Source organism: Syzygium oleosum, unplaced genomic scaffold (assembly GCF_021117445.2).
Source record: "Syzygium oleosum isolate NSW1041296 unplaced genomic scaffold, Sole_v2.1 Sole_v2.43, whole genome shotgun sequence".
Taxonomy (NCBI): Eukaryota; Viridiplantae; Streptophyta; class Magnoliopsida; order Myrtales; family Myrtaceae; genus Syzygium; species Syzygium oleosum.
This window is the reverse complement of record NW_026607527.1, coordinates 2,017,345-2,045,338: the sequence shown is the minus strand read 5'-3', so window position 1 is coordinate 2,045,338 and position 27,994 is coordinate 2,017,345. Positions and strand designations below refer to the sequence as shown.

The window sequence follows — 27,994 nt, the reverse complement described above, 5'->3', positions numbered from 1 at the left end:
AATAATCGATCGACCGGTAAATACATGTGATAGATGTAAAACAACAATAGTCTTCCTTCGTATTCATGTCTCTCTCCATTTCCGAACAACTGCTTTCCTAGACATGTCCCATAAAGCCATATCTATTCATGACCACTGGTAACATGCTAAAGTAGCAACATTGATCTTCTACTTCGAGAACATAGTCAGAAGTAACATAGGGCACAAAGTAAGGTAAATTATAAATTACCTTAAGGACTCACACGATGAATAAATAGGGATAATTGTACTCATCTCCCTTATTGGTCAAATAAAGCACATGTAGTATGAATTACATGCTATAATGGATTTCTCTTTCTATAAGAGCGTTTGTCATTTATTAATCATATCCATTATATGAATCTTAGCCTAAACATAGTCACATGCTTCTCACGTACTCATGTTTAGCCCGAGTGCTATATCAGCTCGCTTTCCACAGAGCTCAATTTAGTACTCGCATCCGACTACCTTCAGGCATACATGATTGTGGGACTATCATGTTCGGTCTTATCACATAGGAATAATAGACCTCATCTTGATTCCAATCATGTGACATTCCGAATTTCGACCCATTTTTGGAATTTATAAAACGTGTAATTCGTCAGTGTGCTTATAGTAAAATCTCGCCCGGGAACTGATCACTCTCGGTTATCGTTTTTAAAATTGAGATTTCGCTAGAATCGCACTCGATCGAATTTGGCCGTTATTTAAAGCCCGAATTTTGGTGTCAAATTTCTCGGAGTTTCGTGACGAATTTAATTGGACGGTGTCGATATTATTGTGGCCAGCGTCAATATTGCCCGAGATATGCGAAAAGTGAAATTTTGACCGGGTGCGGATTTGGACAAGTAGACCTCCCTCGTAGTGTGTTTTAGTTATTATCTTTTGGCCTTTTTCCTAATTTATAATTAGGGTATTTCGTGGGCCGTTGGATCGTTTCGGAATTGAACGAGGATCGTCGGATCGCACTCAAGTGCGTTTGACTTTCCCTCTCTCTCTCCTCCTCCTCCCGGTTGAACCCCACGCCGTTGCTGACCTTCTCGATGACTCCCTCGCTGCTGTCTTCTTCCACCCACTCCCATGATGATCTTCACGTTGCTCCCGTTTTGTTGACCGATGACCCCACGTTTCTGTTCTACTTTGTTTGCTGCTTCGCCGACTTCTTCACGTGCTCGATCGCTGACTTCTGTTTTTGCTTGCTGCCCGCCGACTTCCTCTCTTCCTTCACGCCCGCCGACTCCCTCACGTTGTTTCTGCTCTCGCTGATGACTTCTTGCTGCATCTTCACGTGTTGCTTTGCTGATCGTTGACCCATGCTGCTGCCCATGATGCTTCACGTGGCTGCTTCCTTCTCGCTGCCTTCTTCTTCCTTCTCTTCTTTTCTTTGCTGTTTTGTTGCTGCTGCTGCTTGCTTCTTCGGCTTCTGCTTCCTCTGGCTTTTGCTGCTTCCCATTCCAGTCGACCATACCAGCTGCTCGTCAACCACCACAGCCTCGCCTTCCCAGCCGCTGGAGACATGCCGGAGCCGTAGACCGCAGCTGCTGCTCCTCGCGCCAAACACCCTACCGAGATGCTTTCTTCCTCTTTTTCCCTCTCGCCATCACCACCCCTCGGCCATCACCACCACCCACAATCACCCTCACACCATCACCGACCACCTGAGCTGCCATCCGCTGTCCGCCCTCGCCGTTGCTTCGCCGGAGTAGCCGTTGCCGTGCCAAGGCTCTTGTTTGCTCCCTTGCTAGGTTGTCTTGCTTAGGCTCTCTTGTAAGTGGCTTCCTAACCCTTGACTAGGCTAAGGGGTGACTAATGGACATGTTAGGGATGGTTTAAGGGCTGTGGATAGTTGGTTTAGTGGCTGGTTGTGCTTGGTTTGCTTGGTGGTGCTTGTTGGTTAATTTCCGGTAAGGTTGCTGCTGCGTCGCTGCATTTTCCTATTTTTACTGTGACTTGTGTGAGCCGAATTTGAGGAAGTGTTCTTCATAAAAGTTGTTCATAACATCTTGATGTTTGACATATATTAAATCTGGAATTTTTGGATATCATTTAGTTCCATTCGTAAGTCCATTTTTGGACCGGATTCAGTCTGCCGGATTTACTGTTTATCCGACCATCTGGTCTCTCCGATTTTCTACAAATTTTTCCAGACCTCTTTTCAACAAACTTCCTTCACAAAAATTGTTAAGAACATTTGTTTCTATGACATATAAAATTTTGAAGGCTTTACAAAATGATTTGGGTACTGGATGAAATGCATTTTGATGGTCAGGCGGCCTGACCGGATGGGTTGAATTTTGTCTGACTTCAAGTGACAAAAAGAGGTATTTACGGTAGGAACTGGGTTTTGAGTTCTTCACGGAAAATGTTTATCAAGATGTTTTATCCGACATATCCAAATTTCAGAATTTTTGAAGTTGATTCACTGTTTATTTTAAAGGAAATTCGGTGACTATGTTACTGCCCAGTTTGGCCCCGATTCTGTGCATACTCGGTTTTTCTCTCTCTCGGGAACTGATCGGTGTTACCATGACATTTTGGTGGATTTAGTTGACATTGGGCTAATTTACAAAGATAAGAATTGGTAATGATTGTTGAGGTGTGTGCATGGTCACGACACGTTCCGTCTAGGCGGGAGTTCTAGACGATGCCCGGCGGGAGTTCGGATGCCGTCTAGGCGGGGGTTCTAGACGTTGCCGATCGCGGTAGAGGCCGGATCGATGCTCCTTTGTGGAATGCCATCTGGGCGGGGGTTCCGGACGTTGCCGTCGCCGAAGTAGCGGGACGATGCCTGGTTACGCCGTAAGACCGGCGGGAGTTCGGTGGCCCGAGGGGTCGTTAATAACTGGACTTAATGAGTGCGATTTGCATTGGGGAATGCTTTGCCTGAGTTAATTGATGAGCACGTCTGGATTATTAACCATGTTATGCTTGATCATGCCATGAATTGCGTTGCACGTGCTTGATGGGCAATTGGCCATGTTATGGCAATATTCTAACGTGCAGGGCTTGTGTATGCGCCAAGGCGAGGTAAGGACGCCTGTGATTGTTTATGGCACGTCGATTGTTTGAATCGCATGTTTAGAATTGTTCGGAAGTACGCTTTGGCCTAAGCGAGGCTTAGGTAGTTGCTTATTGAGAAGTGTTCTCATGGTTGTATAACCAAACCATTTCAGACCCGCGACCGTGATTGATCCGGAGACGCTGCCAGGATACTACGGGGATTGAGGATAGATCGAGTTACACCGTCTTTTGAGTATACCTTTTTGTAGAGGAGTTAAGCTTACCAACCACCCGATCCTTGTTGTTGTACGTGGTTCGTAGATAGTGGCCTTGTAGAAGGCTTGCAAATGTATGTGTTGTAATCGACGTTATGTTTTTAAAAGTGTCTCGTTTATGTGTGTTCTTTGTCTTTCTACTATCCCAATGTTTATATGTTGTACGGAGAGTTCGAGGTTGCTTCCGCATGCATTACTCGTTAGTGTTTCGATTGGGTCGGCGACGAGTCCTGGGCTGTCGCGTACATTACGACCACAAAGGGATGATCGCGCGCTCGTAGGGTTCGGGGCGTGACATCCCCGTTGATTTGGTATCAGAGCAAGGTTAGCTCGATCTAAGTTGGTCGAAGCCTGGAGTGATAAGGAGCGATGACTTTGGGGTAGTCAGTTGGGGAGACTTATGTGCCATGCGTGCCCCAGACTGTGTGACTGTGGTTGCTGAGTGATTTTATGCATTAATGTGTGAGGTGCAGGTGCGTCAGGACTTGAGGTAAGTGCACAAATCATGTTGGCTGAGATTGATTGATGTGTGTGATTGGCTGCTTGCTTAATGAATTGTTGTTGTGATTTATTGCCTAGGGCTTTAAACTGGTATAGTCGGCCTAGGTTTCTAATTCCTGCATGAAATTATAGCAGGTGAGCTTTTGCGAGAATTAGTAAGATGAGCAGTCGAGGTCGAGGTAGAGGTCGAGGTCGAGGTCGAGGTCGAGGTCGAGGTCGAGGTCGAGGTCGAGGTCGAGGTCGAGGTCGCGTAGCCCCGTTACCTGGAGTTATGGAGGATCCTAGGGTAGATGAAATCTGGAGAGCGCTCGAGGAAGCGGGAATATTATCGGGTGGACAGACGGGGGAAAGAAGTGCTAATGTTGCCGCTGCAGCTGCCAGCGAGATTATTGGGAATAATGGAGGCCAGGGGAATAATGTGATTGGTGAAAATCCTGGTCCAGTGCGAGTAAACGCGATCAGGCCGATGTCCAAGTTAGTAGAACAGTTTCTGAGGTTGAAACCCCCGAAGTTTGATGGGAGAGGCGATGCTGAGGCTGCCCCAAGATGGGTGGAAGAGCTAGAAAAGGCCTTTGAGGTGCTGGGGTGCACTGAGGAAGAGAAGGTAACACTAGCAGTCTACCAGCTACAGAGTAATGCAAGTGATTGGTGGAGGGCCACCAAAGGTCAAGTATTCCCCACTGGTACTTCTCCGAATTGGACCATTTTCGCTGAGACCTTCAATGGCAAGTACTTCTCGGAAAGCGCCCGAGAGCAGAAACTGGCAGAATTTATGAGACTTCGCCAGGGCCAGATGTCGGTGGATCAGTATGAAGCCGAGTTTGCGAGGTTGTCCAAATTTGCCCCCAGGATGGTGGAGGACCCAACAGACAAAGCTAGGAGGTTCCGAGATGGGCTAAAGCCGGACCTTCGCAGTCAGATGATCTCATTAAACTTGAAAGGCTATCATGAGATCTATGAGAGGGCCCAGGCAATTGAGCGAGATCAAACGGATCGGGCTGCCGCTTCTGGATCGCGGTACGCGCCAGTTAGGGACAATCGGAACTTTGGAAAGAGGCCTATGACTGGGAATAGGCGATTTATCCCTCCCGTTAGGAAAGACATTGGAAACCCGAACTATCACTCCAGTGCGGCATGTCGATCGTGCGGAAGGAGGCATGGGAATGGCCCTTGCCCAGGTAGAAGTGGAGCTTGTTATGGATGTGGCCAACGTGGTCACCAAGTGAAAGATTGCCCGAGCCGACAAGCTAGGCCACCAATGCAACCGCAACAGCCTCAGATGGGAAATCAGGTCGGAACTGCCCCGCAAAATATTCAGAACCGACCCCCAGCTCAAGGGAGAATCTATGCTATGGCTCGCAAAGAGGCGGAGGATGCGCCTGGCGTGGTCACAGGTATGGTTTCTTTATGTGATCATGCTGCTTATGCCTTATTTGATCCGAGAGCATCGCATTCATTTGTGTCTGAGCAATTTGTTGATCTGGTTGGCATGGAATTGAAACCGTTAGAAGTAAATTTATGTGTTACCACCCCTCTTAAGGATAAAGTGCTAATCTCGTTAGGATGTTCAGACTGTAAGATTGTTGTTGGTGGTAGGGAGGAATTGATCGATTTGGCTGTTTTGGCTATGTTTGATTTTGATGTCATTATTGGCATGGATTGGCTGGTTAGACAAAAAGCCGTTATAGACTGTAGTAACAGGACGATCCAATTTAATCCGGTTGGTCATCCTAGATATGAGTTTGTGGAGAACCGAGGAGGAACCTCGATCCCTTGGATTTCGTCGCTTGAGGTGACTAAGTTGTTGGACGATGGGTGTCCAGGTTACCTGGCGACTGTGGTTGATTCGTCGATTAAGGAACCGAGGCTAGAAGAGATAGCCGTGGTGTGCAATTTCCTCGATGTCTTTCCTCAGGAATTGCCAGGATTGCCACCTGAGAGGGAAGTGGAATTCATAATTGAGTTGGCCCCCGGGACAGAACCGATATCTAGAGCGCCCTACAGGATGGCATTATCAGAGTTGAAGGAGTTGAAGGTTCAGATGCAAGAACTACTGGATAAGGGGTTCATCCGTCCAAGTGCATCACCGTGGGGAGCGCCAGTGCTGTTTGTAAGGAAGAAGGACGGGTCCTTGCGTTTGTGCATTGACTATAGGCAATTGAATCGAGTGACTATCAAGAACAAGTATCCATTGCCAAGAATAGATGACTTGTTCGATCAACTACAAGGGGCATCGGTATTCTCTAAGATAGACCTAAGAACGGGATACCATCAGTTGAGGATTAAGAAGGAGGACATACCGAAAACAGCGTTCCGTACCCGATATGGACATTACGAGTTTACGGTAATGCCGTTTGGATTAACAAATGCCCCGGCTGCCTTTATGGATTTAATGAATCGGGTGTTTAAGGAGTTTCTGGATCAGTTTGTTATTGTATTCATCGACGACATACTAGTGTATTCAAGGAGCCCCGAGGAACATGAGCGACATCTAAGGATGGTTCTACGGACTCTAAGAGAACACGCACTCTATGCCAAGTTTAGTAAGTGTGAGTTCTGGCTCAACCGGGTAGCATTTCTTGGGCATGTAATCTCCGGGGATGGAATTTCAGTGGATCCAACAAAGATTGAGGCAGTCACGAATTGGCCAAGACCGACAACAGTGACAGAGGTTCGAAGTTTCCTAGGACTTGCAGGCTATTATAGACGTTTCGTGGAAAGGTTCTCCGCGATAGCTACTCCTCTAACTCGTTTACTTAAGAAGGAATCAAGGTTTGAATGGACAGACAAGTGCGAGAGGAGTTTTCAAGAGCTTAGGCATAAGTTGACTACTGCCCCTGTGTTGACGATACCGTCAGGTCCCGGAGGATATGAGATTTATAGTGATGCGTCACTAAAGGGATTAGGATGCGTGTTAATGCAACATGGAAGAGTGGTTGCATATGCATCGCGACAATTGAGACCTCATGAACTTAACTACCCGACGCATGATTTGGAACTTGCTGCTATCATCTTTGCACTTAAGATTTGGAGGCATTATTTGTGTGGGGAAAGGTTTCAAATCTATACGGATCATCAGAGCCTAAAGTACTTATTTTCTCAAAAGGAATTGAACATGAGACAACGTCGCTGGATGGAACTCCTGAAGGATTATGATTGCGACATTTTGTATCACCCCGGAAAGGCTAATAAGGTAGCGGATGCACTTAGTCGGAAATCAAGTATTGCGCAGATGATGGTTAAAGAATGGACATTACTCGAAGGGGTGCGAGATTCGGAATTCAAGTTTGAGGTAAGTCACCTCTCAAGTTTGTTAGCTACCTTGAGGATTGAACCAGAGATTCAGGCGAGGATTAAGGCATTACAATCTACGGATCCTGAGATTCAAAAGATTATGCAAATGGACGAAACTAAGAGAAAGGCTGACTTTCAAGTATCCGAGGACGGAATCTTGAAGTTTTCGTGGACGTTTGTGTGTGCCCGATGACGTAGAGCTTAAGGAGGAAATCTTGACAGAAGCTCACCGTAGCAACTACAGCATTCATCCGGGCAGCACAAAGATGTATCAAAATTTGCGTCAGCACTACTGATGGAACGGAATGAAAGTGGGTGTAGCCAAGTATGTGACCAAGTGTTTGAGTGCCAACAAGTGAAGGCACAGCATTGTAAGCCCGGTGGACAGTTGCAACCCTTGGAAATTCCCAAATGGAAATGGGAGCATATCACGATGGACTTTGTTATGGGATTACCGATGAGCCAGAGAGGTCATGATTCCATTTGGGTTATCGTCGACAGATTGACTAAGTCGGCATATTTTCTGGCAGTGCGAAAGGATTTCGCAATGGATAAGTATGCCGAGCTGTATATGCGACAGATAGTCCGTCTCCATGGAGTGCCAGTGACGATAACGTCAGATAGAGACCCTAAGTTTACCGCAACCTTTTGGAAAAGTCTTTAGACGGCTATGGGGACGAAGCTGCAATATAGCACGGCCTATCATCCACAGACGGATGGCCAGTCTGAAAGGACGATTCAGACTTTGGAAGACATGCTACGGGCATGTGTACTGGATTTTAAAGGTAGCTGAGAGGAACAGTTGCATTTGGTTGAATTTGCCTACAACAATAGCTACCAGCAGAGTATCAGGATGGCACCGTTTAAAGCATTGTATGGCAGAGCTTGCAGAACACCGGTTTGTTGGGACGAAGTTGGTGAGAGGAGCATCACGGGTCTAGAGTTGGTTCAGCAGTCAGTTGAGACGGTCAAGGTTATTCGGGACAGACTTAGAATCGCTCAGAACCGCCAAAAGAATTATGTGGACCGGAGACGTAGGCCTTTGGAATTTCAAGTAGGGGACCACGTTTTTCTCAAAGTGTCGCCGATGAGAGGATTGTCACGGTTCGGCAAGAAAGGAAAGTTGAGCCCGAGGTACGTGGGTCCATTCGAAGTCTTAGAGAGAATCGGCACTTTGGCCTATCGTCTAGCACTACCGCCAAATTTGTCTCAAGTTCACATTGTGTTCCACATGTCTATGTTAAGAAAGTATGAGTCAGATCCTACCCACGTGCTGAATTATGAAGAGATAGAAGTGGACGACAGAGTGTTGTACGTGGAAAGGTCGGTCAGGATCGATGACAGAATGGAACGAGTGTTGCGGAACAAGACAATTCCGATGGTGATGGTGATTTGGGAATATCATGGAACCGAAGGAGCGACATGGGAAAGTGAGGAGTTGATGCGACATCAATACTCCCATTTGTTTGAGTAATTGAGATGGGTTGTAAATTTCGAGGACGAAATTTTTGTAAGGGGGGAAGAGTTGTGACATTCCGAATTTCGACCCATTTTTGGAATTTATAAAACGTGTAATTCGTCAGTGTGCTTATAGTAAAATCTCGCCCGGGAACTGATCACTCTCGGTTATCGTTTTTAAAATTGAGATTTCGCTAGAATCGCACTCGATCGAATTTGGCCGTTATTTAAAGCCCGAATTTTGGTGTCAAATTTCTCGGAGTTTCGTGACGAATTTAATTGGACGGTGTCGATATTATTGTGGCCAGCGTCAATATTGCCCGAGATATGCGAAAAGTGAAATTTTGACCGGGTGCGGATTTGGACAAGTAGACCTCCCTCGTAGTGTGTTTTAGTTATTATCTTTTGGCCTTTTTCCTAATTTATAATTAGGGTATTTCGTGGGCCGTTGGATCGTTTTCGGAATTGAACGAGGATCGTCGGATCGCACTCAAGTGCGTTTGACTTTCCCTCTCTCCTCTCCTCCTCCCCGGTTGAACCCCACGCCGTTGCTGACCTTTCTGATGACTCCCTCTGCTGCTGTCTTCTTCCACCCACTCCCATGATGATCTTCACGTTGCTCCTGTTTTGTTGACTGATGACCCCACGTTTCTGTTCTACTTTGTTTGCTGCTTCTGCCGACTTCTTCACGTGCTGCCGACTCGCCGACTTCTGTTTTGCTTGCTGCCCGCCGACTTCCTCTCTTCCTTCACGCCCGCTGACTCCCTCACGTTGTTTCTGCTCTCGCTGATGACTTCTTGCTGCATCTTCACGTGTTGCTTTGCTGACTGTTGACCCATGCTGCTGCCCATGATGCTTCACGTGGCTCGCTGCTTCCTTCTGCTGCCTTCTTCTTCCTTCTCTTCTTTTCTTTGCTGTTTTGTTGCCGCTCGCTTGCTTCTTCGGCTTCTGCTTCCTCCTCGGCTTTTGCTGCTTCCCATTCCATCCGACCATACCAGCTGCTCGTCAACCACCACAGCCTCGCCTTCCCAGCCGCTGGAGACATGCCGGAGCCGTAGACCGCAGCTGCTGCTCCTCGCGCCAAACACCCTACCGAGACGCTTTCTTCCTCTTTTTCCCTCTCGCCATCACCACCCCTCGGCCATCACCACCACCCACAATCACCCTCACACCATCACCGACCACCTGAGCTGCCATCCGCTGTCCGCCCTCGCCGTTGCTTCGCCGGAGTAGCCGTTGCCGTGCCAAGGCTCTTGTTTGCTCCCTTGCTAGGTTGTCTTGCTTAGGCTCTCTTGTAAGTGGCTTCCTAACCCTTGACTAGGCTAAGGGGTGACTAATGGACATGTTAGGGATGGTTTAAGGGCTGTGGATAGTTGGTTTAGTGGCTGGTTGTGCTTGGTTTGCTTGGTGGTGCTTGTTGGTTAATTTCCGGTAAGGTTGCTGCTGCGTCGCTGCATTTTGCTATTTTTACTGTGACTTGTGTGAGCCGAATTTGAGGAAGTGTTCTTCATGAAAGTTGTTCATAACATCTTGATGTTTGACATATATTAAATCTGGAATTTTTGGAGATCATTTAGTTCCATTCGTAAGTCCATTTTTGGACCGGATTCAGTCTGCCGGATTTACTGTTTATCCGACCATCTGGTCTCTCCGATTTTCTACAAATTTTTCCAGACCTCTTTTCAACAAACTTCCTTCACAAAAATTGTTAAGAACATTTGTTTCTATGACATATAAAATTTTGAAGGCTTTCCAAAATGATTTGGGTACTGGATGAAATGCATTTTGATGGTCAGGCGGCCTGACCGGATGGGTTGAATTTTGTCTGACTTCAAGTGACAAAAAGAGGTATTTACGGTAGGAACTGGGTTTTGAGTTCTTCACGGAAAATGTTTATCAAGATGTTTTATCCGACATATCCAAATTTCAGAATTTTTGAAGTTGATTCACTATTTATTTTAAAGGAAATTCGGTGACTATGTTACTGCCCAGTTTGGCCCCGATTCTGTGCATACTCGGTTTTTCTCTCTCTCGGGAACTGATCGGTGTTACCATGACATTTTGGTGGATTTAGTTGACATTGGGCTAATTTACAAAGATAAGAATTGGTAATGATTGTTGAGGTGTGTGCATGGTCACGACACGTTCCGTCTAGGCGGGAGTTCTAGACGATGCCCGGCGGGAGTTCGGATGCCGTCTAGGCGGGGGTTCTAGACGTTGCCGATCGCGGTAGAGGCCGGATCGATGCTCCTTTGTGGAATGCCGTCTGGGCGGGGGTTCCGGACGTTACCGTCGCCGAAGTAGCGGGACGATGCCTGGTTATGCCAGAAGACCGGCGGGAGTTCGGTGGCCCGAGGGGTCGTTAATAATCTGGACTTAATGAGTGCGATTTGCATTGGGGAATGCTTTGCCTGAGTTAATTGATGAGCACGTCTGGATTATTAACCATGTTATGCTTGATCATGCCATGAATTGCGTTGCACGTGCTTGATGGGCAATTGGCCATGTTATGGCAATATTCTAACGTGCAGGGCTTGTGTATGCGCCAAGGCGAGGTAAGGACGCCTGTGATTGTTTATGGCACGTCGATTGTTTGAATCGCATGTTTAGAATTGTTCGGAATTACGCTTTGGCCTAAGCGAGGCTTAGGTAGTTGCTTATTGAGAAGTGTTCTCATGGTTGTATAACCAAACCATTTCAGACCCGCGACCGTGATTGATCCGGAGACGCTGCCAGGATACTACGGGGATTGAGGATAGATCGAGTTACACCGTCTTTTGAGTATACCTTTTTGTAGAGGAGTTAAGCTTACCAACCACCCGATCCTTGTTGTTGTACGTGGTTCGTAGATAGTGGCCTTGTAGAAGGCTTGCAAATGTATGTGTTGTAATCGACGTTATGTTTTTAAAAGTGTCTCGTTTATGTGTGTTCTTTGTCTTTCTACTATCCCAATGTTTATATGTTGTACGGAGAGTTCGAGGTTGCTTCCGCATGCATTACTCGTTAGTGTTTCGATTGGGTCGGCGACGAGTCCTGGGCTGTCGCGTACATTACGACCACAAAGGGATGATCGCGCGCTCGTAGGGTTCGGGGCGTGACAAATCAAGGCGACATTAAATCGTTTTATGTACTAAACTGCTCTTCCAGCGTTTATAGTACATATCATCTCATCTCAACCCGCTTACTATAGCGTTTGAGGTGATTGCTCGTGTGAGTGAGCCAATCATTGCCTGGTGACATACCTTTCAACAATATATGTGTGTTTGTGCTAGTCTCATAACATTGTACTAATTGATAAAACATCAATTCATTAACAAACATGTACAATACATATACACACATAATCCAGTTATCCTCAACAATATTACATATCATAATCACATTCTACGTAATCCTAGAGACATCCTGTGGGTCAAGAACACGTCTCTAGGAACAGCCTTCGTAAATGGATCAGCAACCATCCTGTTGGTTGAAATATATTGCAGGACTACTTTCTTATGCGCTATTATATCTCTGATGAAGTTATTCTTTATGTTAATGTGCTTCGTCCTACCATAGTACTTGGGATCTTTCACATAGGCAATGGCTGCTTGACTATCGCAATATACTGTCACTGATCTTGGGACATCAGTGACAATAGCTAAATTTTCCAAGAAACGTTTTAGCCATACTGCTTCTTGCATTGCAGCAGAACATGCAATAAATTCTGCCTCCATCGTTGATAAAGCTATGCATGTCTGTTTCTTGCTATTCCAAGAAATTGCACCATCATTAAGCAAGAACGCATATCCAGACGTCGATTTACGCTCATCTAGGTCTCCTCCCCAATCAGCATCAGAGTATCCTAATAAGCGTAGATCACTCCCTTGATAGCGGGGTAAGTACAGCGCAAGTGCCATAACTTTTGTACGGAGGACACTTAAGTGCCATAACTTTTTTTTGGCTCACTTGAGTGCCATAACTTTAAAAAAATGATCACTTAAGTACCACTTACGAGCTGGTCGTGAGGGCTCGAAACCGCGGCTTTTCCGGCCGAACGGTGACCTTCACGGTGAGGCAAGCGCCACCAGCTTGAGGAGGAGGTGTCGGTGAATCATTCCATGGCCTCCGTTCATTTCGAAATTTCCGTTTTAGCCTCCGTTGACGAAGGTAAAAATGCTTCGTAGTCACACAAATCGGTTCGATAAATTGTGTGACTACGAAGCATTTTTACCTTCACAACGGAGGCTAAACGGAAATTTCGAGATGAACGGAGGCCATGGAATGATTCACCGACACCCTCTTCAAGCTGGTGGTGCCTGTCTCGCCGGGAAGGTCACCGTCGACCGGAAAACCGCGATTTCGGGCCCTCACGACCAGCTTGTCGTAGGGGTTGGTCATGAAGGCTCGAAACTGCGGCTTTTCCAGCCAAACAGTGACCTCCCGGCGAGGCGAGCACCACCAGATTGAAGAGGGGGTGTAGGTGAATCATTCTATGGCCTCCGTTCGTCTCGAAATTTCCGTTTTAGCCTCCGTTGACGAAGGTAAAAATGCTTCGTAGTCACACAAATCGGCTCGATAAATGTGTGACTACGAAGCATTTTTACCTTCGTCAACGGAGGCTAAAACGGAAATTTTGAGACGAACGGAGGCCATGGAATGATTCACCGACACCCCCTCTTCAAGCTGGTGGTGCTCGCCTCACCGGGAAGGTCATTGTTCGGCCGAAAAAGCCGCGGTTTCGGGCCCTCACGATCAGCTCGTAAGTGGCACTTAAGTGATCATTTTTTTGAAAGTTATGGCATTCAAGTGAGCCAAAAAAAAGTTATGACACTTAAGTGTCCTCCGTACAAAAGTTATGGTACTTGCGCTGGACTTATCCCCTTGATAGCAAAGTCGATAGTCCATAGTGCCTTTCAAGTATCTCAGGATCCTCTTAACTGCTTTCCAGTGTGCTGGACCAGGATTTGATTGATATCGGCTCACTAACCCCACAGCATGACATATGTCGGGTCGAGTACACATCATAGCATACATCAAACTTCCGACAGCACTAGCGTAAGGAACAGTGACCATTTCTTTCTTTTCTTTTGGAGTCTTAGGACACATCTTGGTACTCAGGCCTTAGCCTTGCATGACAGGGGTATCAATGGGATTATAGTGCTGCATATTGAGCGTTCAAGAATTTTCATTATATAAGACTCTTGTGACATAGCAATGAGTTTCTTTGATCGATCTCTTTCAATCTTAACTCCCAATATATATGCAGCTTCTCCCATGTCCTTCATTTCAAAATTAGAGGACAACCATTCTTTTATGGTTATAACCAAACCCTTGTCATTCCCAGCCAACAGAATATCGTCCACATAAAGAGATAAAATCATAAATTTATCCTCGGACCGTTTGATATACATACAGTGATCCTCTTCGATCATCGTGAACCCAAAAGAAGTTATGGCTCGATGAAAACGAAAATACCACTGTCTAGACGATTGCTTAAGGCCATAAATTGAGTGATGAAGTTTGCAAACTTTACGTTCTTGACCTTCAGCAATGAAACCTATCGGTTGCTTCATATAGATTTCTTCATCTAGTTCTCCATTGAGAAATACTGTCTTTACATCCATTTGATGTAATTCTAGGTCCAAATGTGCAACAATGGCTAGGATAAGGCGTATGGAGGCAAGCCTTACAACTGGTGAGAAAGTTTCCTCGTAGTCTATACCCTCTTGTTGAGTATAGCCTTTCGCCACAAGGCGAGCCTTATATTTTTCAATGGATCCATCCGCCCTTCGCTTAATCTTGAAAACCCATTTGTTTCCAATAGCCTTGCGATCGGGTGGCAAATGAACCAAGTCCCAGACGTGGTTTGTCCTCATAGACTCAATTTCGTCTTCCAAAACTTTTCTCCATTCTTCCTTGTCAGGAGATGAGAGAGCCTCTTGAACTGTTTTAGGCTTTGTATCGTCTTGTGGAGCAATCATAAATGCTTCCCCTTCAATCTCAAATTGACGACGGGGAATACTTTTACGATTACTTTTACGCAACTTAACTTCTTGAGAATTCAGTTCGCCAGGCGACGTTAGACTCCCACTAGATCTTGTATATTGAGGTAAATCTATATTTCCCTCAATAACATTAGTGGGTGTGTTATCGGGATCTTCCATCTCATGTAATTGGAAGTTCTTGTTGATCTCACCTCTACTAGGAAAGTCGTTCTCCAAAAACGTGACATCTCGTGACTCCATTTCAGTCACACTTCCATAAGCTTGTTCACCTATGAACACGTATCCTTTGGAGTGTTCAGAGTATCTAATAAAGATACACTTCTTCCCTCTAGGGCCTAATTTGCCATAGTTGTGGGAAGAATCATGAACATATGCTGCACACCCCCAAGGTCGTAGATTACTTAAGTCTGGTTTTCTACCGGTCCACAATTCATAAGGGGTGGAAGCAACTGACTTAGAGGGCACACGATTAAGTATATAGGCAGCAGTCAATAACGCATCTCCTCAATATGAGACAGGTAGATTTGCCTGCACCATCATAGACCTAACGATTTCCAATAGGGTTCTATTCCTTCTTTCTGCAACTCCATTTTGTTGCGGAGTACCAGGAATAGTCAATTGTCTTACAATTCCCTTTTCATCACAAAGAGCCTTGAATTGCTCAAATAGATACTCACATCCGCGATCGGTTCTCAATGCCTTTATTGTTTTGTTCAACTGATTCTCTATCAAAGCTATAAACCGCATAAAACAATCCAATGCTTCGAACTTATGGGAGATCAGAAAAACATAACCGAAACGCGTGAAGTCATCTATAAAAGTGCTGAAATATGAGGTTCCATGCCTTGCCATCACATTTAATGGACCACAAATGTCAGAATGTATAAGTTGCAATGGAAATTCAGCTCTGGTTCCTTTACCAAATGGTTTTCTAGTTATTTTTCCCGCTAAACAATGTTCACATACGAATAGTTCAACATTAGCGAGTGACCCCAAAAGGTCTTCTCTTGCTAATCATTTCATTTTTTGTAATCCAATGTGACCCAGTCTAGCATGCCAAGTACTTGCATCAATCTCCACATTACTAGAAGATGCAATTAAAGAAAAACAATCATCAACATTAACTTTGTATACATCATAGTCAATGTCTAACACCATAAAACCATTCAATATATAACCAGAACCGTAATAAACTGTTCCAAACAAAATGTCAACGCAATCACCATGAAAATTAAATACATAACCTAAGCTAAGAAGAATAACTACAGAGACCAAGTTTCACCAAATATCTGGAGCATAGAGGACATCATGTAGGAATAGGTTTCGACCACCATGAAAGGTTAATTTACATGTGCCGATACCCTTTACTTCAACTCTTGAGTTATTTCCAACTTATATCCATCTTCTTCCGGGCTGTATTTGACGATACTTCACAAATACTCGTCGGTCTCTAGCTACGTGGTCTGTTGCTCCTGAGTCTACAGTCCACATTGGATGAGATTTAGCAAACATTACAGTGCTAGAAACAAAAGCATTACTCAAAGTAATGGAGTAATGTGGTACCTTTTTCTGCTTAGTGCGTTCACGAGCGAAGTGGTACCACAATTGTAGCACATCATCTTAGCCTTGTCCTTCTTCCCACCACGCTTCTTGCATCGGAAAGTCTTGGCTCTCTTGGGTCCCTGATCAGTCTCTTTTCCTTTGTTGTTGAATTTATGGTTCCTCTTGCGCTTAAAGCCTGAAGCTTTGCCCGAACCTGATTCAGCAACATAAGCATTGGTAGAGGATTTTGCAGCCTCTAGGCGCTCATCTTCTAATTCCAAATGACGCGCAATATCGTTAAAAGTCACGATATTCTCATTGTGCGTCATATTGATTTTCATATGTTCCCAGCTGTCAGGAAGAGACCTTATAATAGCCTGAACTTGCTGTTCGTCAGTTAAGGTATGACCTGCCGACTTCAGCTCACGTATCATGTTTGACATCTCCCGAAGATGCTGCCTCATCGATAGATTTGAGCGCTTCTGGTATGTGCCAGATTGGATAGTGAGTTTCCTCAACTTAGTGGCAGACGTACCCCCAAACTTATCTTTCAAGGCAACCCACATTGCTTGAGCTTTGTCATAACTTTCAAACTCACACATGAGATCATCTTGCATACAACTCAGCAACGTGATGCGAGCAATGCTATTTTTCTTTTTCCAAGCTTGAAAAGCTTCTTGATCTCTTTTGTGTTGAGCAGAAGTTCCATGCTCAGGTTCATCCATGGTATGGTTGAGGGTTTCCAAAACCTCTTGCTCCTTAAGGATATATTGAACTTTTCGGTGCCAAATATCATAATTGTCACCATTTAGCTTCTCACCCTTATTGAGGTCAGCCACAATGGTCTTGGATGCCGAAGCCATAATCACTATCTACTACACACTGACATAATAAACGCAGAATCATCACTAGCACATTTTCCACATAAACACACATATTTTAATTTGCAACAAAGACAAACTAAATTAATGATAATTCAACTAAAGACACCAAAACGAAAGTTCACGATGTTCCCAATCAGTTTCGGCATACGATTGTTCTACTATCAGTAACTTGTTTAATTTGTGTAAATTTTAAGTTCTAGGTGAGAATTTCTTCTAATTCTACCAACCTACGAGCTCCCACTAGAAAGATAATTCACAAAAAATATTTAAAACAATGATCACATCCTTTCTAGCTATCATATAGCATGGCATGATGTAAATCAACAAATAGAACATTCATGCAACAAATATAATCAACAACGGAATTCATGACGTAATGAAAAAATAAGGATCTCCAGCCATTGTTCAAGTATGCTCAGAACTAGGGAATTGCAAGCATGGTAGACCATACACATGCTATCATCGAACTAAGCTCTACACAATCTCTATGTGGTCATTTGCATGTAAGTCAGTTTCTCTATTTCCAAAACCATAGGAAAATACAAGTAAAAAATGCCATAATACCCCAAAAAATACGAGTATTTAGGGTTCCATATGCATTTTAATACCTTTAAAAACTTCAAACATATAAAATAAATAAACCACAATGTAGATAATTTCAATACGAACACAACGGTACCAACCACAGCCTGATCGGAGCTCCCACGCGCCCACATGCGCTGCCTAAGTGCGCGGCACGTGTGGCGCACGCGCTTGCCCAATACGGGCTTCTGAGCCGGTCCGACCGGTCCAACCGGTTCGACCGTTGACCTGTCCAACCGGTCCAACCTGTTCAACCGTTGATCGGTCCGACCAGTTGACCGTTGACCGGTCACGGGTCGGGTCGTCGAGTCGGGTCGTCGGTCGCCAGAGGTAGCTTCGCCGGCGAGATGACGTCATCAATGACATCAGCGTGTCGTTACCGACATTTTTACTGATGTCATCAATGATGTCGGCACGCGCCGTTTGGCCGACATGCGCATGCCATTCACGCGCTGGTAGTGCCAGCGCTTTGGGCGCGTGGCTCCCACGCGCTGCGGCTTCTGGCTGCGCGTGTGGACGCGTCTGGCGTCTTCCGGCGGTGTTCGACCCACCGTTCTGCTCGTCTCAACGAGTTCTTCAAGCTTGAATAATAAAAAATGATTTTCACCGTAAAAAGTTTTTCGAAAATCATCCGAAAAGAACGGTTGCCCGTAACCTTCAAACTCATTATTCGTTTCAATTCATGTTCGACGATTCATCTTGCAATTCCCGAGCAATGAACATGCAGATAGTATGAAGTTCATCATCATGATCTCCATATCAAACAGCAAGGCAGAGATCATAACCTAGCTTTGATACCAATGTTAGAAGCGAGTGTCAGGAGAATAGACTAACCTGTTCGATGCACTCCGAACTAATTTTCCAGAATCGTACGTTGAATCACCAGCAAACGATGAACGAATCTACTTCACGTTGGTCCGAATACAATCATAGGGAAAATATTCTTGTTCCACAGCATTAATACCAATTGTCTTCTCAAAATAGATACGGAATCCTTATGCATCGAGAGAGAGAGAGTTCTAATTATCTCTTGTTTTTTTTGTTCATCTTATGAGGAAGTTATCTTAACTTCCCTTAAGAAACTCCCCTCGTGCCTCTTCAAAAGGTGTCTTTCAGACATACTTATAATTAGAGCAAATGGTGTCCCTTGGACACATTCATCATGGGCGGACCGACGAAATATAACTGGAGAAAAAGTTGCTTCATAGTCTACTCCTTCTCTCTGAGTGAAACCCTTGGCTACCAGTCTAGCTTTAAACTTCTCAATCTTTCCTTTGGAGTCCCTTTTAGTCTTATACACCAATTTGCAACCAATGGGTCTGTGACCTTCAGGTAATTCAACAAGTTCCCAAACACCATTATGCTTCATAGACTGCATTTCATCTCTCATTGCATCCAACCACAGTTCCGACTGAGGACAAGAAACAGCTTCCGCATAAGTCACTGGATCAGCCACAGAATCGATATCGTAGTCTTGTTATCCTATATAGACTAAATAGTCCGGTGGTATAGCTGATCGTCTCTCCCTAATGGATCTCTTTACTGGAGCAGCAACAGCCTCATCCTGCACCTGAGAGCCTTGAGGAACTTCATTAGGAGCTGTCTCGACAACAGGTAACTGAGCCTCAACAGGTTCAATCTGTGGTGTGGGAGTCTCCACAATTATCTGTATAGAAGGAGATGAAGATACAACATTACCCACCGTACTATTATCCTCAATAGTATGTGAGCAGCTACTTTCTTTGGCCACATCAAACTCCAGAAACTTTGCTGTCTGTGATTCCACAATTCTTGTGCCTCCATTGGGATTTTAGAACAGATATCCCTTCGAATGATCCGGGTAAGATACAAAGTAACACCGAGTGGTTCTAGAGTCCAACTTACTTAATTTTGGATTATATAACTTCACTTCTGCAAGACATCCCCAAATCTTAAGATGGTTTAAGTTAGGCTTACGTCTAGTCCATAACTCAAAAGGAGTCAATGGAACATCATTAATAGGTACACGATTCAGAATGTACAAAGCTATTTTCAAAGCTTCACCCCACAAAAAATCAGGTAAATTTGTCCTACTAATCATACTTCTCATCATTTCCATAAGGGTACGATTGCACCTTTTGGCTACACTATTTTGCTCAGGACTCCCAAGCATAGTAAATTGAGCCACTATCCCAGAATCTTCTAAGTATTTGGCAAATGGCCCCTTAAGCTGTCCAGCATCGCCATGCTTGCCATAATACTCTCCACCTCGGTCAGATCTAACAACCTTGATGACCTTTGCCAACTATTTCTCGACTTCAGTCCGAAAAATCTTGAACTTGTCAAGAGACTCAGACTTTTTTTTAATCAAATACAGAGAGCCATATCGAGAATAGTCATCAATAAATGTGATGAAATAAAAATTTCTACACAAGGTTGTCGTATAGGGTCCACTTATGTTAGTGTGAATGACCTCCAATAGGTCAGAACTTCGGACTGCAGTTTCCTTCCTTATCTTGGTCATTTTACCTCTACAACAGTCTACGCATGTCTCTAGGTCATCTTTAAGAGCAGGCAGGATGTTAGTCTTTATTAGTCTTTCTACTCTATCCTTAGAGATATGACCAAGCCGTTTATGCCACAATGCATAAGACTGTTCCTTAGGTAGTGGTTGTCACGCCCCGTACCCTACGAAGCGCTAACATCCCTACCTTGGTCGATTGCAGTGCGACGTCCCAGGAAGCGTCGCCGACCCAACGCCCAAATAGAGAACAAGCACAAACGGAAGCGATTAAATAAACAACCCTGACAATAAAAAAAAAAACGAGCCAAGGATAGCCAAGCAATAAACACGATCGCAGTAGAAAATAGGTACATACTTACATTGCTATAAAAACCTTTTTACAATATTTGTTTATACAACAACGGCGAACCAACACTCATAATAGCGGCCTCTAGGTCAAAGGGTCGGTGGCTAGTGGTACTTGGATGGGACTAAGACAAGGCTTCGATCAAAAAGGTGTACTCGCTTTACTTAGGAGTATTGCTAACCTAGGGACCCCGTCCGGTCGGACCCCGAGGACTCCTCTATCGAGCTCTCCTGGGACTCGGACTCCTCGGAATCCATGTCCTCTGCTGCATCACTCTCGTCCTCCGAATCCGGTTCTAACTCAGGGTCTAAGTATAATCCCAGCTCGTCCTCGGCTCCTATTTCCTGATCGGATCCCAGTTCCTCAACCTCTCCATCCTGTTCGTGATCTACTTCCATGGCTACCGGCGCTTCTTCATTCTGGTGGTCCAAGGGTTCCGGACCAGCATACAACACTTCAGGTTCCTCAGCCTCCTCGACCATAGCAGCAGGTCCGTCCACGGTCTCGCCCTGTCTGCTCCAATCAGGCGTAGTTGGAGGATCGGAATCTCACCACTTACCATCTGTGGGATCATGACATTATTCACGTCTACCGGGACATCAAAGGTCCTGAGTGGGGGTCCGATTGCTCCGTCGGCTCCTCGATAGCACCAAGCCACATATTCTTGGGTGTGGTAGTGCGCCTCTCCCACATTTATAAACAAAACAGCATAATATCTCACATAGGCTGCTCCATCACCACAGGGGTGCACGCTTGACGACCGCTGAATATTGTGCGGTATCCCAAAAAGAGGTGGTGACCTCGGCATCCTACTGCTGGGGGTCTGAAAAGTTTCGGTTTACACAACCGTGAGACGAATCTCAGTGAGTTCAACCCCTAAACCTAGGCTAGGCTAGCATGCAATCTCCTGACTGGAAACAAACATTTAAAATCATAACACAACCATAATCATACAATTCTCCGACCCTGCAGGTTAGATAGTTCAATATGTAATAATCACGGGACATACGTGGCACACATTATCACACGTACGCCAATCACATGCTCATACACCGAGTCTCACACACTCGCATGCCATTCAATGCATGTTTATGCATGCAAATGTCATTGACATGTCATGCATATTTCTTTGGCCCACTCGGCCCACACCGGCACACTTGCCCAATTAATTATTATTACGACTCGAGTCATCAATTTTTCACGGCCCGGTGCGTCTAGCACGCTTCAAAGTGCATGAGGCGCGAAGATCCGATCTCGGCCCAAGTGTCTCTAGCCTCGCTTCAAAGTGCATGAGGCGCAACACTGTTTCTCCTTGCGAACCGAGCCTGCTTCAAAGTGCATGAGGATGGTCGCCTTCCGGACGTACCGAGCATCGTCCTGCTTCAAAGTGCATGAGGACGGTATCGACCCGAAGGTCCTTAGGTGATCACACAGCTCATTATTATCTGAACCCAGCGTATAACGCTTCAGGGTATTTTAGGTGATCACATGCTCATGGCAGACACGCATTCTCGCACAATTTTCATCACATGCCTCACTCTTGGCATACGCAATGCGTGTCCATGTTATGCAATGCAATGAACCACGAGCACCAATATAATTCAGACAACCCGGGCATACCCGGCAATTTCACCGATGAACTCCTAAATTGGTCATTAAACCCTATTATCCTCCCCAACGATTCTCATTAAACCACTAAATTTTTCCGATAATAAATTCTACTAATCGGTCCTCAACCCAGTCTCAAATAAACACTGCTATTATCTAAGCCAGTCAAAAATGCACCGATAACACCTAAACCAGTCCAGAAAAACGCAACATCAGTCCTAATCCGGGTTTAGGAATTTTACTCACCAAAACAAGGGTCACGACGACGGGGAATGGCGGCCGATCACTGATGAACAGTGAAACCGGCGGCGGAATTCCCGACGGACGGCGCGCGGTGTACGGACGGGTGAACAGTGATCCCGTACGGACCGCGTGAACAGTACCACCTACGGACACACTGTACGGACGGCTGGGAATGGTGGCCGGCGAGGCGACGGCCGTACGGTCTGGATGAACAGTGACCGTACGGACGGTGAGCAGTAACCATACGGTCACTGTACGGACGGGGCTGAACGGCGACGTATGGACGTGCTGGAGGCCTGGGTGTCGACGGAACGGTGATCGGAGCTCCGGCGAAGCTCCGTGATCTGTTTGTAAAACAGAAAAAATGAGAAAAGAGGGAAAAAGGAGAGAGAGAGAGCTGTTTTTGGACTATACCGGGTGTGGTGGCCGCACGGAGGTCGAACTAGGCTGCTGGTGGTTACGGCTCGGCGGGGCAAGATCTTGCCGGTCTGTTTCGGCGTGAACAGCACTCGAACTTGCGAAAGTGCACACAAAACCAGAAACGGAAGAAAAGGGAGAAGAATTTGGGGAAATGGGGAAGCTCTCGGCAGAATGGCTGGAGGAGAGAGAGAGGGTATGGTCAAATGGGTCAAAGATAGTCTTAGTGGAGTCCAAGTGTCATTATCCAAGCCCATTTGACAATTTTACCCTTGATCTAATGGACTAGATTTGATCAAATCCAATAATTTAGGGGTACAATGGTCTTTTGTCCCCTAACCATGGTTGACCAGACCTGGTTTAACCTTAACTCACCTTGGTTAATCCCAAAATTAAATCCAATTTTCGGAATTAATCAAAAATGGCCTAGGGGCATTTTCGTAATTTTCCGATCCCGAACCGAAATTCCAATTTTCGCACATACGCGTTCCATATATGCGTGGCCAACATAATATGGCGTCGGAATCGCGAAATTCATCGCGCAAGCCCTCGAAAATCCACGTCAAAGTTTCGGGAATAAAATAATATTATTTTTCTAATTTTTGTCGAAATTCCAATTGTTGTCCAAAACGACTCCTGGTATGCGTGGTCACCCAAAAATGGCGTCGGCCACGAAAAATAACCTCATTTGGCCTCGAAAAGCGACGCTGACATCCCGGGGGCAAAAATCGTAATTTTTCACCCCCGGGACCGAAATTCCAATTTTTACTCGTACTAACTCCTCATGTGAGTGGCCAGCGTAATATGACGTCAGATTCCCAAAAATAGTCTCTTAAGCCTTTGAAAATCGATACCGAAATCCGGGCCCAATTCCGTGAACAAAACCCGCTAAACTTTCAATTTCAGGGTCTCTCACTAACGGGCGGCAGTTTAGAGATTACGCATATCGACCTAGGGCTACCCGTATCGTAATGGTCTCGATCATTGAGAGAATGAGAAATTATCATTAGCCCCAGAGGCTACGATCGTTCGGTTTAGGTTCAGGACTGATTGGCCACGTGTACTTTTCGGTCATGCAGATTCACCTGCGATCCGAGTGTACAACGTTGGCCCTGGCCAAACCAAATCCGTTACCTTTCCTAAGATCGGCCCACATCGGTTCAAAATATTCCCTCAGCATCTCTCGTGATTGGTATCCGTCTCACGATAGGGTCCCCGGTCCACGTACCATCTTCTAGTTAGCCATACCTTATTGGTTAGTATCCCGAGAGTGATCAGCTCTGGGTGAGACTTACTAAAATGAAATACGAAATAATATCAGTTTCATTGATCCCGGAAATTACATCGAAATTCGGGCTGTTACAGTGGTCTCTTGGAAATAACCTTTTCAGCTGTATAAGCAACGTATATGTCATTAGGAGACAAACACAATCTGTACAATCCGTTGGACATATTACAGCACCCAACCTTATTTGAATTAAGAAACAAAGAAATAACATTGTTCTTGATTTCAAAAGAGTAGCCATACATGTCCAAACACGATACGGAAACTAAGTTCCATCTAAAAGAAGGTACATGAAAAGTGTCTTTCAACATTAATCTAAAACCAGAGTCTAGAATCAATATAACATTTCCCACAAACACAACATCGGCTTTCTCGTTGTTTCCCACAGTGAGTCTTGACTCATCCTGATTTGGCTTCCTCCGGTTTATGAATCCTTGTATGGTAAACGCAACATGATTAGTTGCACTGCTATCGAGCCACCAAGAACTGGATGGTGCTTCTGATAGGTTGGATTCACAAACAAGTGCCAAAGAATTATTACCTGTAGGCTCACGTTTGGACAACCAAGCTTTGAACTTTCCACAGTCCTTCTTTATGTGACCTTTATTCTTACAAAAGAAGCAGCGGTCACCATCCCTTTTAAATGATGTTTTCTTTGGACCCATATTGTCAGATTGACCGGTAGTGTCATGAGTACCTTTATGAGTACGATTTCTGGACTTTTTATCCTTCCTTTTGTGGGAACCAAAAACATATAAGGCTAGATGCCTTTTTTCCTTCTTAAGTTTCTCTTCCTCTGCCACCACCCTTGCTATCAAGTCATTAACTGACCAAGTCTCATCTTGGGAATTGTAATTTGTCTTTATAATCCCAAAATCAGGTGGAAGGGTGTTCAGAGCTTGATGTACAATGCAAGCATCAGGAATAGAAACATTAAGAGCTTAAAGTTTCGTCTTTAGGTCTACCATCCTAAGGAAATAATCTCTAACCCCAGCAGTACCATCATACTTCTTATTGAAGAGCTTTTGAAGAAGTGTACCAACCTCAGCATTAAATGAAATGTGGTTTCTAGCCTCTAAGGCTGCCATCATTTCCTTAGCAGTACAGTCAGCTAGCAAACCACTTTTCAAGTGTTCTTAAATGGATTTCTTCATTGTCAATAAGCAAATCCGATTGCTCTTTTCCCAGGCAGCATAGTCCGTTTTCTCAGCTTCAGTACTGGTGGCCGTGATATCTGTCGGCTTATCCTTTGTAAGAGCAATGTGAACATCTGCCAGCTCCATTCCAAATAGAAAATCATCTTTCAATTTCTTAAAGTTCAACCCAGTAAGGACCTCAATGGAAATGGAATTGCCGTTTACAGGAAAGGTGACTGGAAAACAAACAAATAATACAATCAGCATCATGTGAGTACTTATCCAGAGAGTTATATACATCATCACATAATCACCTTTGGGCAGAAAATATGACATGCAGTTGTACACTCTTCACATGACAGCGGCCATGAGAACATATTCTAATCTTTCGTGAAATCACCACCTTTGGGTGTATGAACCACTAAGATCAGTCATTTCTCAAGCACATGCTATACATGTACCCCTCCATGAATCAATACAAGATCACCTCCTTTGGGAGTATGATCACGCAATAGAACAGGAGACATCCCACCACAATATGAAACCGATATTTCTCAAACCCAGTCAAGTGTGCCACTTTGGCGGTCACTACCCAACTGAATCCTTGAAAATCTCTCATACCAGGGATATGAGCTTTATGTATCACATTCACGATATACATGTAATGCTAGAGGTAAAGACAGGGGCGCATATCTCTGAAATTACATGTCATGCTAATTATATTGTTCCATTCATTGATAGACAATGAATTACACTCTACACAGTCCTTATGTGGTGATATACATGTGAGCTACCATATGCATTTCCGAAACCATAGAGAAATACAAGAAAATATGCAAAAATACCCTAAAAATACACGTATATAGGGTTCTATACGTATTTTCACATCTGTAAAAGCTTCAAACATGTAAAATAAATATACCACAATATAGAGAATCTCAATACGAGCGCGTCCGTACCAAGAACGTCCCAAACGGATGCCGGACGCGCCCTCACGCGCCGACACGCACCGTGGGCGCAGCGGCACGTGACGGCCACGCGCGGCCGTGCCGAACCGGCGCGTTTTCCGCTAGATGCTTATTACCTAGAGGAATTGACCTCAAGATAGGAGGTATGTATCTCACCGCTCAATGAAATCTATATCAAAAAGATACAGAGTGAACGAAAGCCTAATCAAAGAGTTTAGTTGCACAAAATCACAAAACACTCACTTACCCTCAACGAAGCCTTCGACACTAACCTTCCAAGCATTGGAAAATCCCACGACACTAACCTTTTACTCCCAAAGACCAACAACTCCCAGACAAATCATAAATACGAATACCAACTCTTGAGTCTTGACTCAAATGACTCTAGAAAAAATATATAATGCATAGGTTTCAACAAAGCACAAGAAATACTGAAAGACTCGTTCTCGGATTTCCCAACCAGCTCTTAATATTTTTTGCATTTCCTCTAGAAGATTCCAAATTGGATGAAACTTGATTCATTGGAAAGTAAAAACATCGTGCTTTCCATACATATATTATTTGGCTATATTGAAGCACGAAATCAAAGGAGCACAAAAAGATTCTGCCAGCAAAGATGGACTTACCTCTAAGTAATTTCACATTAAGATGTTTATTTTGCGGAAAATAAATGATTTCAAAAATATTTTTCAGAGAATATCGCTTGTATCGCTTAAAATAATTGTCAATGAAAAATATTTTCGTTATCAATAATAATTTATTTCTAAATACTTTCATGTACTATGAAAATATTTTTCATTCAATCATATTTGTATGTGATATAAACAATCATTTTTAGAAAAATATTTTTCAAATTATTCATTTTCCGTGAAACAAATGGAACCTAAGTGTTAGATAAGTCTTAATCTCCTTGAAATGTTCCTTTGTATTTTGTTTTTTGAAAAATTTTCAATAATTTATCCACTTATTGTAACTCATGTTTGTGACTTTTATGTGTAGGCCGTGGAAAGTTGGGTTACCCCTGACATGAGAACCGCTAGGTCAGGGCCCGATAATAAAACATACTGGCAAGTGTTTGTGGAGAAACACCAAAAGTTGCTTGAGAATGGACAGAAGTGGGTGAAGGAGACAGCAGATAAATGTATGGTCGTCTCAACTCTAATTGCCACGGTATTGTTCGCTGCTGCTTTCACTGTGCCTGGAACCAATAATGGCAATAATGGATTCCCTTTAAAGGGCTCTGTCATGGTTTTTGCAATTTCGGATGGGTTAGGTTTGCTCTGCTCCGTGACGGCCATCTTGCTATTCCTAGCCATCTTAACATCACGAGATGAGCCACTTGATTTTCTTGACTCATTGCCTAAGAAGATCATAATGGGCCTTTCTTCTCTCTTCCTCTCCTTGGCTTTCATGCTGGTGGCCTTCGCTGCAACTCTCACATATGTGCTGGATAAGACATTGGAATGGGTTGTCATTCCCATTGCTTTGCTGACCTCAGTTCCCGTGACTTTATTCATGGTACTTCAGCTTCCCCTGCTATTCCAAATGGTTAAATCCACTTATGGACCTAGCATCTTTCGTGCTGAGGGCATACGGAAGTGAGGCATAAATATTGGATGAGATCATGTGATTGACGAATTTGATATAAGGGTATAAGTCTTCATTATAGTTGGTTGTAGCTGGGCAAATGTGACACTTAATGTATTTCCTCAAAGTAGATGAACAATTACTATGCAAAATTATGTTTCACTACCTCATTTGAAAGATCTATGTATCGAATGATTTGATTAATTTAAAGTTTCAGCCCAGAGATATTTCAAAATGGAATCTATATAGGCATAAACAATGGTTTTACGCACGCATTCGGTACTAAAATATGCACGACCATGGAAATTTACTTTTGTAAAAACTAGTTTTGTTTAGCTTTTATTTTTAGATGCCGGAATA

General features: G+C 44.4%; 1 protein-coding gene across 1 annotated transcript in view; it reads left to right on the top strand.

The window, feature by feature from the left end:
* LOC115662321 (uncharacterized) overlaps positions 1 to 27,726 on the top strand; it is a 41,451-nt gene extending 13,725 nt beyond the window's left edge. The window contains exon 8 of the mRNA XM_056306382.1: positions 27,047 to 27,726. Within this exon, the coding sequence (XP_056162357.1) occupies positions 27,047 to 27,649 (603 nt within the window). The 3' untranslated portion in view covers positions 27,650 to 27,726. The remainder of the gene's footprint in view (positions 1 to 27,046) is intronic.
* Positions 27,727 to 27,994: the final 268 nt, after the last annotated feature.